We start from the raw sequence: 20405 nt of genomic DNA, 5'->3' as shown, positions 1-20405 counted from the left end.
GATGCACGCTGACATCTACTGTTGGTACCTCTTTTTATTGTGTACTGTTTTTTGCTAGTTAGTTACAGTCTGAGTTAGACTTTCACTGCTCCTCTTATGTTCCTCAGCCAGGGCTGAAGACAGGGCTTATGAATGTCCTTTGGGGGGGGGGGGGGGTTCACTAAACCTAGAGCAGACAGAATATTGAGTAGCTGTGTATTTCAACTAATCAGGTTCTAATTTCAGCTTTAAAAATTAAAGATAGAAGCTCAACAGTTGACATGCACAGCTGCTCCAGATTTTGGCCGTTCCATTCTTAGCAAATCTTCCCAACCCCCATGTCTTTTTATACAGTATCTCACAAAAGTGAGTACACCCCTCACCTTTTTGTAAATATTTTATTATATCTTTTCATGTGACAACACTGAAGAAATGACACTTTACTACAATGTAAAGTAGTGAGTGTACAGCTTGTATAACAGTGTAAATTTGCTGTTCCATCAAAATAACTCAACACACAACCATTAATGTAAAAAATTTTAACAAAAGTGAATACACCCCTAATTTAAAATGTCCAAATTGGGCCCGAAGTGTCAATATTTTGTGTAGCCAGCCTTTTTTTCGAGCACTGCCTTAACCCTCTTGGGCATGGAGTTTACCAGAGCTTCACAGGTTGCCACTAGAGCCCTCTTCAACTCCTACATGACAACATCACGGAGCTGGTGGATGTTAGAGACCTTAAGCTCCTCCACCTTCTGTTTGAGGATGCCCCACAGATGCTCAATAGGGTTTAGGTCTGGAGACATGCTTGGCCAGTCCATCACCTTTACCCTCAGCTTCTTTAGCAAGGCAGTGGTCGTCTTGGAGGTGTGTTTGGGGTCGTTATCATGTTGGAATACTGCCCTCCGGTCCAGTCTCCGGAGGGAGGGGATCATGCTCTGTTTCAGTAAGCCACAGTACATGTTGGAATTCATAGTTCCCTCAATGAACTGTAGCTCCCCAGTGCTGGCAGCACTCATGCAGCCCCAAACCATGACACTCCCACCACCATGCTTGACTGTAGGCAAAACAATCCTCACCTAGTTGCCGCCACACACGCTTGACACCATCTGAACCAAATAAGTTTATCTTGGTCTCATCAGACCACAGGACATGGTTCCAGTAATCTATGTCCTTAGCCTTGTCTTCTGCAAAATGTTTGTGGGCTCTCTTGTGCATCATCTTTAGAAGAGGCTTCCTTCTGGGACAGCAGTCATCCAGACCAATTTGATTCAGTGTGCGTCATATGGTCTGAACACTGACAGGCTAACCCCCAACCCCTTCAACCTCTGCATCAATGCTGGCAGCACTCATACATCTATTTCCCAAAGACAACCTCTGGAAATGACGCTGAGCATGTGTACTCAACTTCTTTGGTGGAACAATGGGAGGCCTGTTCTGAGTGGAACCTGTCCTGTTAAACCACAGTATGGTTTTGGCTACAATGCTGCAGCTCAGTTTCAGGTTCATGGCAATCTTCTTATAGCATAGGCCATCTTTATGTAGAGCAAAAATTATTTTTTTAATTTTCTCAGAGAGTTCTTTGCCATGAGGTGCCATGTTGAACTTCCAGTGACCAGTATGAGAGACTGAGAGCGATAACACCAAATTCGGAGGGAAAATTGCTAATTTGGCCCAATTTGGACATTTTCACTTAGGGTTGTACTCACTTTTGTTGCCAGTGGTTTAGACATTAATGGCTGTGTGTTGAGTTATTTTAAGGGGACAGTAAATTTACACTGTTCTACAAGCTGTGCACTCACTACTTTACATTGTACCAAATTGTCATTTCTTCAGCGTTGTCATATGAAAAGATATAGTAAAATATTTACAAAAATGTGATGGGTGAACTCACTTTTGTGAGATACTGTAAATGTTATTTGGGTACAGCGTTGCACGACTGCACAATTGTCAGTTAAAGCAACGCAGTGCCGTATCGCAAAAGATGGCCTGGTCAGGAAGGGGAGTAAACCTTCCAGAGATCAGTCAGCAAAAGGCCATACTGTCCACACAGACTAGGCCTAAAGAGGTGTGTCATTGCATAAATCAGCATTTGAAAGAGAAGAATGGTCATGATTGTGGTGATCAAGCCTATCTAAAAGTCTGTGTTGCAAGTGCCAGGCCAATACCTTAAAATGGTGGTTCACCTCTAGCTGATGCTGAAGAGTAAAGTTGGTAGTAAGATAGCAAATTCTTATTACTGCTGATCAAACTGGTGGCTTGGTTACATTTATTTATTCTGGTTAATTTACACTCATTTCTATATACAAAACAGATTTTAACTAACCACAGAAATTAAACAAAATCCTAAAGTTTGAAGCTGACTAGTGTGGAAAAACACAGCAATTCTTTTAACTAACACTGGTACATGGGGCCCAAATAGACATCAATGACAATTACTGGTTACTACTTATTGGCTACTAAATACTTGTATCTCGGACAACTTTCTGTAAAAAAGACATCACAAAATGTCAAATATTTCAACATTTTCCCCTTTTCATATACATTAAAGCAGAACTTCACCCTAAAGGGGAAGTTCTGCTTTATACCCTGCTTACCCATCCTCTTCTGTTTTTGGCACCTATATATATATTTTTTTTTTGGGGGGGGGTACCTGGTTTTGACAGGTACCCACTCCCACTTCTGGTCAGATCATGGCGGCGATCCACCTGAAGTCTCCCCCCCCCCCTCGCCCCACCATGCAACCCTCTGGGACCCATCACAGCTCTCAGAAGGCTGTGGAACCGTTCACAAAACTCAGTGGGACTCGTGCATGTGCAGTGAACAGCCGGTTGTGAAGCCACAAGGAATCGCATGCGGCTGTCCACAATAAAAATACAGTTATGGACAGTATTGTAGCTGCTGACTTTACTTTTTTTTAATACACGACGAAGGACACTGCATTAAATTGTCACAACATTATTCAGTCACATAAGGGACTTTGATAATTGATCTGGGATAATTAGGTTGCTCAGGCAATTGTTTTTTTTCATTGGAGATACATCTAAAAATAAATTGCTAACATAAAATATCCTTTATTAGGAGTCAATAAATTAAGTATTGGCAGTGGCCTGATATATCTGTTTCTGCACAAATATACAAGATGCCATAATATATTGGTAATTAACTAAAATAACAAGGAAGAAGCTAGAGTTTTGCAAATGTACAGTAATTCAACAAGACATTATATTTAGGAATATTTTTTTACTTACAATACCTACGTTCTGATGTGTTAATGTTATGGACAAGCTTAAAAATGGTCAGTAATGCTGACATGCTGTATTTTCTCTCTATAAAGCACATTGCCTATATTGCAATTAATTAAACACTGCAAGCCAAGGACTGACATGGAATTGTAAAGTATACAGTATCTTACAAAAGTGAGTACTCCCCCTTTCATTTTTGTAAATATTTTATTATATGTTTTTCATGTGACAACACTGAAGAAATTACACTTTGGTAGAATGTAAAGTACTGAGTGTACAGCTTGTATAACAGTGTAAATTGGTTGTCCCCTCAAAATAATTCAACACACAGCCATTAATGTCTAAACCGCTGGCAACAAAAGTGAATAAACCCCTAAGTGAAAATGTCCATATTGGGCCCAAAGTGTCAATATTTTGTGTGGCCACCATTATTTTCCAGCACTGCCTTAATCCTCTTAGGCGTGGAGTTCACCAGAGCTTCACAGGTTGCTTCTGGAGTCCTCTTCCACTCCTCCAAGATGACATCACAGAGCTAGTGGATGTTAGAGACCTTGCTCTCATTCACCTGCCATTTGAGGAGGCCCCACAGATGCTCAATAGGGTTTAGGTCTGGAGACATGCTTGGCCGGTTTCTGAAGGGAGGGGATCATGCTCTGCTTCAGTATGTTGCAGTACATGTTGGCATTCATGGTTCCGTCAATGAACTGTTGCTCCCCAGTGTCGGCAGCACTCATGCAGCCCCAGACCATGACACTCCCACCACCATGCTTGAGTGTGGGCAAGACACACTTGTCTTTGTATTCTTCACCTGGTTGCACACATGCTTGACACCGTCTGAGCCAAATACTTTTATCTTGGTCTCATCAGACTACGGTTCCAGTAATCCTTGTCCTTAGTCTGTTTGTCTTCAGCAAACTGTTTTTGGGCTTTCTTGTGCATCATCTTTAGAAGAGGCTTACTTCTGGGACAACAGCCATGCAGACCAATCTGATGCAGTTTGCGGCCTATGGTCTGAGAACTGACAGGCTGACCCCCCACCCCTTCAACCTCTGCATCAATGCTGGCTGCAGTCATACGTCTATTTCCCAAAGACAACCTATGGATATGACACTGAGCTTGTGCACTCAACTTCTTTGGTCGACCATGGCGAGGCCTGTTCTGAGTGGAACCTGTCCTGTTAAACCACAGTATGATCTTGGCCACCATGCTGCAGCTCAGTTTCAGGGTCTTGGCAATCTTCTTATAGCCTAGGCCATCTTTATGTAGAGCAACAATTATTTTTTTCAGATTCTCAGAGTGTTCTTTGCCATGAGGTGTCATGTTGAACTTGCAGTGACCAGTATAAGAGAGTGAGAGCAATAACACCAAATTTAACACACCTGCTCCCCATTTACACCTGAGACCTTGTAATACTAATGAGTCACATGACATCAGGGAGGGAAAATGGCTAATTAGGCACAATTTGGACATTTTGACCTAGGGGTGTACTCACTTTTGTTGCCAGCGGTTTAGACATTAATTGGCTGTGTGTTGGGTAGTTTTGAGGGGATAGCAAATTTACACTGTTATACAAGCTGTACACTCACTACTTTACATTGTAGCAATGTGTAATTTCTTCAGTGTTGTCACATGACAGGTTATAATAAAATATTTACAAAAATATGAGGGGTGTAATTACTTTCGTGAGATACGTTAGATTTGTGTGTTACCCATGTTATTTCTAAGCATAATTCAGTACAAGTAATACATTTTTCACAATTTTTTAATGTATAAGTCATAGTGAGAAGGAAATAAAGTAATCAAAAAGTTTTCATTCTAAGCAATGCATAGCACAGTAAAGCCTTCTTAAAACAGAAGGTATTCCCATGTCTTATTTGATCACATAGCCCAAAAAAAAATGAGAGAATTATTTAAGGACAGTGGGCAGAGCCACACAAATAATAGTCTCTTTGCCCTTCTGGCCAGATGCAACCCCAAAATTGCTGATATATAGTGCAAAGATCGCCTAACATTATAGAGTCATTATAGAGCATACAACTGTTTCAGGCTATTTGGTCATCATCACTGCATGGCTTCTATGACGTTTCAAATAAATGGCTCTGTAATTTTAGGCTATATTTGCTTTAATCCCTTCTTATTATAACCTGTATTGTTATACTCTTCTGTTAGGTCCGGAGGCCTACTCTATAGAAGCCATGGTTTCCATACAGTGAAAGTAATGACAAAAAGCAATGGTTTGGATAGCTCCATCCACTGTCATGAAATGTGGAATAAAATAAGCCTCTAATTTTTGGGATATCTGATGGAATGAGACATGTGAAGGTTTTACTGTTCATTGCAATACTAATACAGGAAAATACAACTTTAAACTATAATTTTTTTTTTCAACTATAAATTTTTATTAAGGGATTAGGGAATGACTGTACAGAAAAAAAAACACAATATTATCATATGATCTAACAATACAAGCAAAATTTCTTTCATCAGCACTTAGAACATATTTAATTGACGATCCAGACACCTTGTCCCGTCTTATCTTATCTAAATCTCTCTATTCTCGTCATCTCTCTATAGCATCATCTTCGTAGCATCACTACGATCAGACAGCCTCTTCTCACCCTAACTTCCCTATTTCTGTATATGTTAAAAAAAAAAAAAACAACCCAAAAAAAAAAAACATCAGGGGGGACGGGAAAGATGGGAGGGAAAAAAATATGGGGAATAATCTTTTCCATTTCCTGCCGAGTTATCACTCTAATAATTCAAGAGTCCGTTATACCATCCTCTAATAAGGCTATCCCTTGACTCGAAAAAATTAATGAATTCCATGCACCCCACGTTTCTGTATACTTTTCTCTTTTGTGTTGGGCTGTCAAAACGAAATCCTCCATTTTATTTATTTCTTCTACTTTACGTATCCAACAAGCTATTGTTGGAGGTGTTTGTTTTTTCCAGTTAAGAGGGATGCAAGATCTAGCTGCATTCGCAAGATGACACAATATGGATCCTCTGTATCTTTTCAATGGTATAATGCTTAGCTGTAAAAGAAAAAAAGCCAGATCCTCTAGGATCTCTTCTTCTGTAAACTTTTGCATAATCTCTCTGATTTTTTTCCAAAAATCTGATAATTTGGGACAAGACCAAAAAATATGTATTAACGTGCCTTCTTCCACCGAACAGCGCCAACAGCGGTCAGAATTATTAATCGCGATTCTGTGTAACTTATATGGAGTATAATACCACCTTGTCAGAATTTTAAAGTTTGATTCTTGATATTTGGTGCATATAGAAGATTTAAAGACAAGGTTAATCATACGTTGTCGCTGCTCCGGGGAAAAGGCACAGGACCGTTCCCTCTCCCATTTATCAAAATAAGGTAATTGATATTGTACCTTAGGTATATTTATCAGATTATATATTTTAGATAACACCTGAGAGAGATTTCCTATTTCCGAACAGTATCTTTCAAAAGCCGTCAATTGGCGGCCATAATTCTGAGGGTTAGGAATTGAGCGTAAGAAATTATAAAGTTGAAATGCATTCCAAAAAGGAAGTCTGAAAACATTTCCCTCATTTGTTAATGTCTCCAATGAAGGCCATTTATTTTCTCTTAAAAAATGTGAGGCTTGAAAACAACCTGACTTACTAAGGGATCTGAAGGATCGTGCTTCTAATCCCATAACAAATTGAGGGTTCCCTAATATCGGGAATAATGGTGAATCACAAGAGGAGAGAGAGTTCTGAAAGCAGATTTGTGAGCATATTTGTAGGGTCGTACCAATTAATTCATGTGATTTCAACTCTGTTGGTAAATAATCATAGCACCATAGTGCTCTATTTAGGGAGATGGGTGTATATGTCTGCTCTCTTTGTACCCAAAGTTTTAAGTCCCCATGGCGGCACCAGTCAATTTGTCTCCGAAGATGAGAGGCTTGATAATATTTACGAATATCTGGAAGTGCCGCGCCCCCATATTCTTTTGGTAGGGTTAATAACTGTCGCGATAGCCGAGGTTTCTTATACGCCCAGATACATTTTATGAATAGTGAATTTACCTGCTTAAAATAATGAGTTGGAATCTTAATGGGTAATTTCTATTTTAAGCATTGTCTTTAAATGCAGAGTTGTTGAAATAATTTATCTGAGTTGATTATGACTTTTCCTAAGTATTTTAAAACTGAAGAGAAGGTGTTTTTCTGTCAAGAGAAATTTTAGGTTTGCATCCTACCTTCACCAAGACCATGTTAACCAACACTGATTAAACAAATCTCTTCCATTGCACCATAAGACCATCAGAGCGTTTTTGTTCTAGCCTAAAGTATAACTAAAGGCAAAACTTTTTTTAGTTTTGGATATAGTACAGAGGGATTAGAGAACCTTGTAGTTTTTTTTTTTTTGCTGTCTTTGTCCAATAAGGGAGATTCACCCTCTCTGTTTATCCTGTTTACTATTATCATTGAGAGCTAAAGTAACAGAAAATCCCAAATTGTTGGTTGTCCCCAGAAAAGTAATAGCAAGGAAATCTTCCAATGGGGACACTAGTTCTGGTGACCTGGGGGTACCAAAGAAATGTTCTTAATTTGCAGGGATTTTCTCTCACTTCCTGTTTGTCTCTGGGACAGGAAGTGAAGGGAACCTCCACCATGGGACCTAGCGGGAGAAAGAAAAATTGACAGCGGTTAAAAATCTCCTTTTGCTCTATCCAAAATAAAAACAGCCTATATTTTTACTTTAAACATAAAGTATGTTTTATAATAAACTGCTGAGATTAGCCAAACTCAAGGCAAATAAATACACTGATGACATACGTATATATGCACTGTTTTTCTATTTCTGTCTATCCAGTTTTGAGAGTTAAACAGCTCTGTCTCACAGCTTACTTGGACAGATTCTAACAAACAGGAAAATCTATGCATGATAATAAAAGCACTTCTAAATGTTAAAATAGCCTGGTCATACACGATTATAAAATCTATCAAATTGCTTGCAAATATAAGCACTTGCATGAATTGTCAGTTAAACTATATGTAGCGGGGTCTTCCATTATACAAGTTCTAAAAGACTGCTGCTTGACATTTGAGAGGAACTCGGCTCCATCTAGTGGCCAAAAGGACACATTGCAGCGGCTATGGAATGTCTTTTGATGTTATTTTCCTTTCAGGAAGTTGAGCAGTCTTCATCGCCCATAGTGCTTTGAGAATACCAGGGTGCACTGCTGCACCGCACAGCCTTCTGGGGGAAGCTTTATAAAGGAAGGGAGGAGCCAGGCTCACTCTCTTGGGAAAGACACAGTGAGACAAGCAGGATGCCAGTGCTGTGGGCTGATGCTGTATGCTAGGCCGAAACTCCTGGGCCTTAAGTGACTAAGTTGCAGTGTTTCATCTCCAGTAGAGGATCCCTCCTGGAGGTCCCATCGATGTTCTACAGAGACCAGACTCATCCACCCCAAATACCTAGCGCGGCTGGTGACAGAGGCCGGAGACTGAGACAGCAGCGGAGGCTTCCTGGGAGACAGTCCTGTTGGTGAGAGGGCACCTGCCCAAAAACTGACTCTATCTATCAAAGAAGTAACTTTAGTCAGGATTAGCCTTAGAGTAGTAGAAGGCAATATACCAGGTGGCCCAGTACATCTCTCACAGAAGTTTTACCGGCAATCCTGCACAGACACCCCGCGGTGATTACTAACTGTTTGCTGCCATTCTCTCTATTGATCACCCATCCTCAATGTGGATTACAAATTGCGAGTGCACCAACGTTGCTAGCGAAGATATAAAGAAGAAACAGCGGACTCAGATAGGTCTGACATTCTGATACTGTGTCTAACTGAATGCTGAGCCTTATATCCAAAAGTATAATAGTGATTAAGATGGCGGTCCTATAGGCTCTGAGACATTTCCTGAAACAATTAATGTGCCCTTGAGGAGTGATATCACAGTATTTATCTTATCTTTGATTAATTAATTAGTATACCCTTTTACAAAGTCATATTTTACTGTATCGAAACTGTTTATTTGATTCACAGTAAATAACTTTCCTGTTTAAAAGCAAGCTTGTGTGTGGTCACCTTGTATTACCCAGAAGGACTGCAGCTGGAGAGAGGTAACAGGTCATTATTATTTATTGAAGTGTTATATTCCAATCTGTGTAGCCATTTGGTATTCCAGTCCTATTCTGGGTCAGTTGTGCCTAGGGAGGGTTCGAGCCAATTCTGTGGGTTGTTAGGCAGGACGTAGACCCAATAATCTAATCAGCAGCTCCTGCGGGGGTGGTGCTACACGTGGGGGCTCGTCCGGGATCATCTACAGTCCTGCAACACAACCCTCTCAGCCACAGAATCCCCCTCAACGCAGAAATGGATCCTACCGCTGCAGCCGAGTGGTGCAGGGAAGAGAATGTCGTAGTGGAAAATGGCCTGGTGGTTGAAATCAAGGGAGAGGTCTGGACTGAGGAAAAACTCCTCCCAGTTTTAAGGGCACTGTCCACAGACAGGAAATTCTGGGTGACTGACATAAAGACAGACACCACCGTTCCACACACGTATGCATTGTGTGAGTGGAGGAAGGGGGTCCCTGATTACTTTAAGGGAACCAGTGTAAAGACTACTGACCAAACAGAACTTTTCTTAATACATCCAGAAGTCCTTACTGAAGGTCCCTCATCCACCACTCCTGGGGGATCCAGCAAAGAAAAAGGTGTCCAAGAAGGGAGTCCAGAGTCACCACCTTTGTCTACCTTTAGCTCAGAACTGTGTGCTGTTCTCGGGGAAATCGTAGCAAAATGTAGTAAGGACTCCCCAAACTATCTGATGACTGAATATAGGAAGCTCAGGACATTCTCTGGGAAACAGCCTGTGCCTTCGACAGAAGATGGGTTTGAAGAGTGGTTAGATACCGCCACTCAGGCTTTGGAAGAGTGGGAGGTACCAGAACAGCACAAGAAACAGAGAATCACAGAAAGTTTAAAGGGACCTGCACTAGAGGCCGTACGTAATCTCAAGCTAAGCAAAAAGAACTGTACTGCACAGGATTATCTAGACATTCTACAAGATGTATTTGGTCGGACGGAGAACGTGGCTGAACTTCTTTACCAGTTAGACCACTGTTACCAAGAAGAGGAAGAGAAGTTGTCCGAATTTATTAGACGCCTAGATAAGATCATCCACCAGATCTTGATAAAGAAAGGGATAGACCCCCGGAAGGTAGATGAGACTCGTGCACGGCAGGTGCTGAGAGGGGCTCAACCCTTAGATCCCATTGCCATACTGTTGCGAACTCGCCAAGATGGTGGCATTCTGGAATACCCTGACCTGATCCGAATGGTCAGAGAAGAAGAGGTCATGTTAGACAACAAAAGGAAGAGTCGGCAGTTTGACTCAACTGCTCGTGTCAGAGTGATAAGTGCAAAAGAAAGTGACTCGCAAGTTGAACTCCTAAAGACCCAGGTGTCCCAGTTGATAGAAATGGTGTCCATCCTGACTAGTCAGGCATCTACTCTACCTGATGGGAACGTGTCAGAGAAGCCGGATAAACCTTCTAACCTTAGAGTAGACCCGGAACCGAGACCTAGGAGATCGCTAACTTGTTTCAACTGTGGGGGAGTAGGACATGTTAGAGGAGTATGTCCCAGCCCAGGAAATGTCGCCTCAGAACCTCGCAAGCCAGCGGAAAAACTTCAGAGGGCACCCGTGAAGGAGTCGACCGGGTGCCCGTCAGTTTCAAGGGAATCCAAGAGACTCAATGATTCAGGGAATCTGAGTCAGGGAGTCAGATCCAGGTACAACGCCCCTAGTTCTATACTCCAGGCTACTGAGAGAAGGAAAATCAATGCACACCGGGCCCAGAGGGGACTGAAGTCCAGAAGAAAAAAAAAGAAAAGAGCCTGGGTGCAGAGAACTGAATCAGACAACAAGGCCACTTCAAGAGAATTCCCAACTAACTTGGTCGGGCCTTCCCCTGTAGTCTCTGTCCAGGTAGAAGGAATTTACACAAGAGCCCTCCTTGACACTGGGGCCCAAGTGACTCTTCTGTATAGAGACTTCTATGATAAACACCTTACCCATCTACCTCTGCAGAAGTTGGAAGATCTGGAGATATGGGGTATCGGGACTCAAAGTTTTCCCTATGACGGGTATCTGCCAATCAAGTTGACCTTTGACCCATCAGTGGCTGGTGAAGCTGAAACCTTCGACACCCTAGCGGTGGTCTGTCCTCGTCCGCCAGGGGCCAACAAAAGCTCTCTCATCGTAGGGACCAACACTGACCTAGTAAGGCGCCTCCTGACACAACTGGTCCAGGGACAGGATGCTCCAGCGCCAAGGATTCACCCCATGCTACGGCAGGCCTATCAACGATTAGTATTGGAGCAAGAGACTCCTGCAGAAGGAGTTGGAAGACTCTGGAAGTTGGACAGAACGGAAAAGGTCTTGCAGCCAGGAGAGGTGGCTTGTCTGAAAGCTTCCGTTAAACTCACATGGAAACAGCCGGGCCCTTTTATCATCTTTGAATCAGGTCCACAGGAAGAGGAGAGAGGGATAGAAGTAATCCCTGAAGTGATCCCTTTGAAGGTGTTACAGAAAAACCATGGAAGGGTTTTAGTGAGTGTCAGAAACACCTCTACTACACCGGTGAAGGTACCGGCCAGAGTGCTGTTGGGCCAAGTTAACCCGGCTACCCCAGTTGTCCCATCTGATCTTAAAGAGGAGGGAAGGGGTGAAGATGTTATAGAAGAGCTCTGCTCTGGAAACGCTGCCCTCCCACCAGAATGGGTGAAGAGGGCCAAGGCACAACTTGCTGGATGGCGAGGAATATTTTCTAGGGCTGAGTTCGACGTGGGATGCGCCAGGAGTGCCACTCATAAGATCCGCCTGAGTGAGGACAAACCTTTCCGAGAAAGAGTCCGGCGAGTTCCCTTAGGTGACTTAGAAGATCTACGTCAGCAGCTGGCGGAACTCAAGAAGACTGGGGTTATTCGAGAATCCAGGAGCCCATATGCTTCTCCGATAGTGGTAGTCCGGAAGAAAAACGGATCTCTGAGGCTTTGTATCGACTACCGAACACTGAACAGAAGAACCATCACAGACCAGTATACCACTCCTCGAATCGAAGACGCCCTACAGAGCCTGTCAGGGGCGAAGTGGTTCAGTGTGATGGACTTAAAGAGTGGGTATTATCAGATCCCCATGCACCCTGAAGATCGGGAGAAGACAGCCTTCATCACCCCTGTGGGGTTCTTTGAGTTCAATCGCATGCCTCAGGGATTGTCAGGGGCCCCTGCTACCTTCCAAAGGCTGATGGAAAGGACCGTTGGAGATATGAATTTGATAGAGGTACTGGTATACTTGGATGATGTTATCGTGTTTGGCAGAACTTTGGAAGAACACGAGGAGAGGTTGGAAAAGGTCCTGAAGAGGCTACATGAAGAAGGCCTGAAACTTTCTCCTGAGAAGTGCCAATTCTATCAGTCCTCGGTCCATTACCTGGGCCACATCGTGTCTGAAGAAGGGGTGGCCACCGACCCGGACAAGCTGGATGCTGTCGCCTCCTGGCCGAGACCTACAAATGTGACCGAACTTCGGTCGTTCCTGGGTTTTTGCTCCTATTACAGGAGGTTTGTAGAGGGGTTCGCCAAGATTGCCCGACCCCTCAATGAGTTACTAAAGAACGAAGAAGATGACGTTCCTGAACTGGTCAAGCCAATGAAGTCCACCATGGGACCCCGGAAGGCCAAGGAGTCCATCCAGGATCAGTGGACCCCAGAATGTGAAGGGGCTTTCATTCAGTTGAAAAAGAATCTAACCACTGCCCCTGTGTTGGCCTACGCAGACCCCACGAAACCATATGAACTACATGTCGATGCCAGCCGAGATGGGCTGGGTGGGGTACTCTACCAGGAACATGGGGGTCACCTGCGACCCGTAGCCTACGTGAGCAGGAGTCTACTACCTGCTGAAAGGAATTATCCTACCCACAAACTTGAATTCCTGGCCTTAAAGTGGGCAGTGGTCGACAAACTGAAAGATTACCTGTACGGAGCTGAATTCATTGTCAAGACGGATAATAATCCCCTTACCTATCTGTTGACTACAGCTAAGCTGGATGCAACAGGACACAGATGGTTGGCTGCCCTCTCTAGCTTCAACTTCAGCCTGAAGTATCGGCCAGGAATCGGGAACAGGGATGCAGATGCCCTATCCAGAAGGTTGCATGCACCACACGAACCTGATGAAGAATGGACCCATTTGGCTCCAGAAGGGGTGCGTGCCCTATATCAGGGAACTGAACTTCGATCCAGAGGAGGATCAAGAGCCGAAGAGATTGGGGTTTCGGCTGTCGGAGTACCCAAATACTATTGCAGGGTGACCCAGGTTGAAGGGGAAGATTTACCCCGGCTGTCCAAAAGGGACTTGAGGAAGGAGCAGCTGGAAGACCCTCTGGGAAAACTTCTTTTGGAAGCCTTGGAGATCCAGCGCCCTGAGTTGCTTCTCACCGACTCTCCTCAGGGGGCCCGTCTGTTGCATAGAGAGTGGACCCGGTTACAGATCCGAGAAGGGGTGGCCTACCGAAGAGGCCCATCTGAAGATCTGGAGGAGAAGTGGCAACTGTTCTTACCAGCTAAATACAGGGAGAGAGTTCTGGCTGCTCTTCATGATAATCATGGCCATCTGGGACCTGAAAGAACTTTTCAGCTTGTCAGAGACAGGTTCTACTGGCCCTGTATGAGGGCCGAAGTTGAAGGATACTGTCATTCTTGTGTCCGATGTATACAAAGGAAGACTCTGCCACGTCAAGCAGCCCCAATGGGCCATCTGCAAAGCCAGGGACCCATGGAACTGGTGTGCATTGATTTCCTTTGCCTAGAGCCTGATCTGAGTGGCCAAGGGAATGTCCTTGTGGTAACAGACCATTTTACCAGATACGCCCAAGCATTCCCAACAAGGGATCAGAAGGCCTCTACAGTAGCCAAAGTTCTTGTAGAAAAGTTCTTTGTACACTATGGGTTACCACAACGCCTCCATTCAGATCAGGGAAGAGACTTTGAAAGCAGACTGATCAAGAGACTGTTAGATCTGTTAGGCATCCAAAAGACTAGAACTACTCCCTACCATCCACAAGGGGATGCCCAGCCGGAAAGATTTAACAGGACTCTTTTGGACATGTTGGGGACTTTAAGCTCAGAGAAGAAACAGCATTGGGGCAAACATGTAGCTGCCATTGTGCATGCCTACAACAGTACTGTCAGTGATGCTACTGGATATTCCCCTTATCGTCTAATGTTTGGACGAGAGGCTCGATTGCCAGTGGATTTGGCCTTTGGCATCTCGCCCGATCACACCTCTTCAGCATCGCACAAGGGATATGTGGACCGACTGCGGAAGAGTCTGAAATCGGCCTATGATAAAGCTCAGGCCACATCTGATCAACGTGGACTGAGGAATAAAAGGAATTTCGACTTAAAAGTTCGGATCCAAGACTTGCAACCAGGGGACAGGGTATTGTTGAGGAACTTGGGTGTCCCGGGAAAACACAAGTTGGCAGACCGCTGGAAGTCCCAACCTTATGTTATCTGCAAGCAACTACCAAACCTCCCTGTGTATCAAATTCGGCCTGAAGGAAGTGTGGGTCCATTGAAGACTTGGCATAGGAACCATTTACTGCCTCTCTCTGAAGCAGTTCGCATGCCTCCTGTCGTAGATTCGCCAGAGACCCCTTCGACCGCTCGCCTGTCCAGACCAGTCACCAGATCTCAGTCGACACTCCCAGATGTGAGGGAGGGAAATTCTCCATCTGAAGATCTGGAAGATGAAGAGGAGGTACCTGACTGGATGTGGTCGTCTCAGTTACCAGAACCCACACCTGCCTCCCTGTCTTCATCCGAATTGGATGACAGAGGAACCCTTCGGGCGGAAGCCCCCGAATTCATACCTTTCCACATGCTTCCAGAAGAAGTAGTTGATGATGAAGATCCTGAGGAGGAGGTTGCACCTTCCTCTGAAGAAGAACTGACCGCTCTTGAAGCATCAGATTCCTGTGTGTTGGAACATGAGGAGGAGGACATTGAAGAATCCCCAGAAGTGGCTGGTCCTAGTACCTCTGGGATCGTGCATCCCAAAGAACAGAGGGAAAGAAGAGTCATTCACCCGCCCAAAAGACTGACCTATGACCAATTGGGTGAATGCTCAGAAGAGGCTATCTTTACTTCCAAACGAACTCTTGATCAGCCTAGTTCTTCCACCGCAGATTTGGTGGAGGACAACCCTAGCTCACCCCCAGGCACATCTGTACAAGCCACTCAAGTGTCAGGGGTCTGTGAACAGAATTACCTTCCCTCCCCTGACAATTGGTGGGAGGTTCCTATGTCGAACCTGTGTTGTAATATGCAGTTGTTAAGTTTGAACTCTGCTTATGAAAAGGAAGATGATTCCCTGTTATGCATATGTTAATGTTTTTTTTTGTGTACTGCCAACATATGCACTGGAGTACATGCTGTTGTCCTCTTTGGGGACCAAAGTTTCTCAAGTGGGGGGAGTGTGTAGCGGGGTCTTCCATTATACAAGTTCTAAAAGACTGCTGCTTGACATTTGAGAGGAACTCGGCTCCATCTAGTGGCCAAAAGGACACATTGCAGCGGCTATGGAATGTCTTTTGATGTTATTTTCCTTTCAGGAAGTTGAGCAGTCTTCATCGCCCATAGTGCTTTGAGAATACCAGGGTGCACTGCTGCACCGCACAGCCTTCTGGGGGAAGCTTTATAAAGGAAGGGAGGAGCCAGGCTCACTCTCTTGGGAAAGACACAGTGAGACAAGCAGGATGCCAGTGCTGTGGGCTGATGCTGTATGCTAGGCCGAAACTCCTGGGCCTTAAGTGACTAAGTTGCAGTGTTTCATCTCCAGTAGAGGATCCCTCCTGGAGGTCCCATCGATGTTCTACAGAGACCAGACTCATCCACCCCAAATACCTAGCGCAGCTGGTGACAGAGGCCGGAGACTGAGACAGCAGCGGAGGCTTCCTGGGAGACAGTCCTGTTGGTGAGAGGGCACCTGCCCAAAAACTGACTCTATCTATCAAAGAAGTAACTTTAGTCAGGATTAGCCTTAGAGTAGTAGAAGGCAATATACCAGGTGGCCCAGTACATCTCTCACAGAAGTTTTACCGGCAATCCTGCACAGACACCCCGCGGTGATTACTAACTGTTTGCTGCCATTCTCTCTATTGATCACCCATCCTCAATGTGGATTACAAATTGCGAGTGCACCAACGTTGCTAGCGAAGATATAAAGAAGAAACAGCGGACTCAGATAGGTCTGACATTCTGATACTGTGTCTAACTGAATGCTGAGCCTTATATCCAAAAGTATAATAGTGATTAAGATGGCGGTCCTATAGGCTCTGAGACATTTCCTGAAACAATTAATGTGCCCTTGAGGAGTGATATCACAGTATTTATCTTATCTTTGATTAATTAATTAGTATACCCTTTTACAAAGTCATATTTTACTGTATCGAAACTGTTTATTTGATTCACAGTAAATAACTTTCCTGTTTAAAAGCAAGCTTGTGTGTGGTCACCTTGTATTACCCAGAAGGACTGCAGCTGGAGAGAGGTAACAGGTCATTATTATTTATTGAAGTGTTATATTCCAATCTGTGTAGCCATTTGGTATTCCAGTCCTATTCTGGGTCAGTTGTGCCTAGGGAGGGTTCGAGCCAATTCTGTGGGTTGTTAGGCAGGACGTAGACCCAATAATCTAATCAGCAGCTCCTGCGGGGGTGGTGCTACATATACCTTACATATTTGCACAATATGGCAAGTGCTGCTGGGTCCACCTATATTCAGTTTAGTTACTTTTATCTATCTGGACTTCTACTGTCATGCAATGTGTTTTTTTTTTTTTTTTTTAATCCTAAAAGTATCTTTCTCACTTTTTTCTATATTCTTTCTCTATATCAAGAATGACTCCAATGAAACAGAAGAGATTTCCAACTGGTTCACTTCTTAGCAGAATCTTGTCTAGCAGTTGGTTTTGCTCTCACCTCACACATGCCCTAGCTCCCTATGCGTGCCACGGTGCCTGTGCTGTCAATCTAAAGCTGATCAAACACAGATCAAAATTTGGCTGCTTCAGCCAAGCTTCTATGATTGTGTGACCGTCCCTGCACATTTCTGGCTGAATGAATTAAAAAAAAAAAAAAAACTGTGTGGAGAACTTTAGTCAATGTGCCATCACTCACCATTGATCTATTGATTTTGCGTATGGTCACAAAGTCAATTGGCCAACTATCACAAACCTAATTCAAATCCCAACCTATAGTTTAAAGCCTAGTACACAGGGGCCGAATGTTGGGTGGAAACCTAGCTGATATTTGGCCCGTGTGTACAGCAGCCGTTCCGAAAGCCTGTGTGTTTGGCCGACTTCTGTCAAAGGGTTATAACCAAAAAAAGGTCTCCGGCTCCCAGTCAGTGCTCTCAGCCAATGGCACAGCAGAGGAGATCGCTGTACTAACATCATATTGTTAGTACCGCGGCTCTGACTTGAGCTGTCAGTTTTTATTTCGTTTAACCTGCTGGGTTAAAAGGAAAAAAAATCTAGAAGTGTGTATGAGGCTTATATAAGTTCTATATAAATATGCATATGTAGCTAAATAGATATCTAAAAAAAAAATTCAAGTCAATTATTTTTTATTTTCTTATCCCTACATACTATTACATTCTTTCTCTGTTCTCCACTATAATGTTTTTAATCTGCTCATTGTTCTATGTTTTATCCGGTTTCTCTTACTGCCATTTCCCATTTTTCACCAATATTTTGTGGCTCACTTCAGTAAACCAAATTTTTTATCGGACAAGACAACGGGCCAGTAATAATGTGAGGGCACCAATTTTTTTAAACATATTACATTTGCTCTAGTGGTGACAGGCCAAAGTAGTTTAAACTATTCACTTCATGTATAGTAAAGGTGCAGAAATGGGATGGACCATGCTGCCAATGTTGAAGGTAAATCCAACTAAAAGAAATCTAAACACTGTAATCACTAGGGCATTGTAGGTAATTCATTCAGCATACAGTACATAGCTCTGAATAAGTGATTACAAATTACAAAAACAGTATTCAGGAATGGTAAATGCCTAAACTTTAATGTATAACTGAAGCCAAAGATGTTAACTTTGGATAGATTAGGAGAGGGTTAAAATATTTTTCAGGTTTTTTTTTTGCCACCTGTAATTTATTTGGGAGCTTTTTCTTCATTTCCTTTTCTATAGTCATAGCAGGAAGTGAGAGAAAATCTTCCCAAAGTGAATTCACATCTTGTCACCAGAACTAATGTACTCATTGGGAGATTTGCCTACGCCATTCTTTCCAAATCTGGAAAAAAATTGTTTTGACTTACCGGTAGGTAACAGTGACATTTCTGTGAAGGCTATAGTCTTATTTTATTAAATGTTGTGGTAATTATCTGATGCCTATACTATTGTTTTGCCAATTTTTACAGGTATTGTGGGCCACCGATTTAACAATCAGTCAGATACATTTTATCTCCTAGGATTTGGTGAACAAAGCTCACCACTCTTTCTGCTCTTTGCACTGTTTCTGTCAATGTATTTGGTCACTGTATTTGGAAACCTTGGAATTACAGTGCTTATATTAACAAATGACCATCTTCAGAGCCCCATGTATTTTTTCCTTTTCAACCTAGCATTCATTGATCTTTTGTATTCCTCAGGTATTACACCTAAAATGCTGGCTGACTTGATTTCAGCAGAAAAGAGTATATCTTACCTGGGATGTGCCTGCCAAATGTTCTTTTTTATTGCCCTTGGGAGCACTGAAAGTTTTCTTCTCGCTGTAATGGCAATAGATCGCTATGCAGCAATATGTAACCCACTTCTCTATCTAAGGATTATGACTAAAGAAAAATGTCTTAAGTTACTGAGTGGTTCTTACTTTGGTGGCTTTCTTCATTCTTTAATACAGACACGTAGCACATTTCGCCTTTCATTTTGTGGCTCCCATCAAATTGATCACTTCTTTTGTGACATTCCACCTTTACTAAAGCTCTCCTGTATGGATACTTCCACAAATGAGCTTATTCTGCCAATATTTGCATCCTTTGTAGCAGCTGGCTCAGCTATTGTAATAGTTATCTCTTACACTTCTATTTTACGTGCTGTTTTTAGAAGTCGTTCTTTACAGGGAAGACGGAAAGCATTCTCTACCTGTGGCTCTCATTTCATTTGTGTCATTCTTTTCTATAGCACAGTCCTCTTTATGTATCTAAGACCAAGCTCAATATATTCTTTACAACAAGACAAGATTATCTCAGTAGTGTATACATTGGTTATCCCAATGCTGAACCCTCTTATATACAGTTTGCGAAATCGAGAAATAAAGTTTGCTCTGAAGAATTTTAGCAAAACATTTAGAAATGATTAATTTTAGGGTTAGGTTAACAAAAGAAGAAACAGGTTTTAATGAATGCATCAAACTTAATTTTAAGAGAGCAGCAAGCCTAATATCTGAATCTTTTAGGTTGCTGACACTGCTGACCCTGAGCTGTTAAAGAATCAGCACCATGCAAGTGATTTTCCCTTTAATGTAGTCATTTTTAAAACATATGGAGAGTCTTCCCTATCAGGGCAACCTACAGTGTATAAATAATGTGAGCATCAGCGCTGCTCTAGGTGCCAAATAAATAAAGTGTCAAGTGTATATCCACAATCACCAATAAATATCCATCAAAAGTACATAATAATGAATAAATGAGATAAAATAGGTGAATATAAAATATAAATTATCCTTATGTTGATCAAAAATTTTTGTGGTAATAAAGTGCCTGTGCTGATAAACAAATTTGCTGACAATCAAATAGGTAATAGATAAATAAATAAATAAATAAATAAATAGTTCTTGTGAATAAAGTGCTTGTGCTTCAAATTGATTGTGCAGATCACTCCGTGCTCCCCTCTTGTGTCCCCACTCACCGGACAGATGGGGAGATAAAGCATGTATTGCCTTTTAGCATATGAGATCTTGTTTTGCCACTTTCCTAATCCTATATTGGAAGGTTCTCCCAGTGTGGACTCTCCGGTAACAGAATCTGCTAATTCTAGCAAATTCCTGGTGGATTGAAAGTGGTTGATATTGACAGAAATTGCAATCTGTATTACCAGCTCAACAACTGAGCA

At 42.8% G+C, this 20405-nt stretch overlaps 1 protein-coding gene across 1 annotated transcript; it reads left to right on the top strand.

Moving 5' to 3' along the window:
- Nucleotides 1-18816: 18816 nt before the first annotated feature.
- LOC309554545 (olfactory receptor 5AP2-like) lies at nucleotides 18817-19653 on the top strand (the record flags this gene model as incomplete). The annotated part of the gene is made up of 1 exon (XM_082256285.1): nucleotides 18817-19653. The coding sequence occupies one exon, from the start codon at nucleotides 18817-18819 to the stop codon at nucleotides 19651-19653; it is 837 nt and encodes a 278-aa protein (XP_082112411.1).
- Between the last annotated feature and the right edge of the window lie 752 nt (nucleotides 19654-20405).

The sequence above is a fragment of the Pelophylax lessonae genome (assembly GCF_965119305.1).
Source record: "Pelophylax lessonae genome assembly, chromosome: 4".
In the NCBI taxonomy this organism is placed as follows: Eukaryota; Metazoa; Chordata; class Amphibia; order Anura; family Ranidae; genus Pelophylax; species Pelophylax lessonae.
The sequence above is the reverse complement of the archived record's forward strand: the minus strand, read 5'-3'. Positions and strand labels throughout refer to the sequence as shown.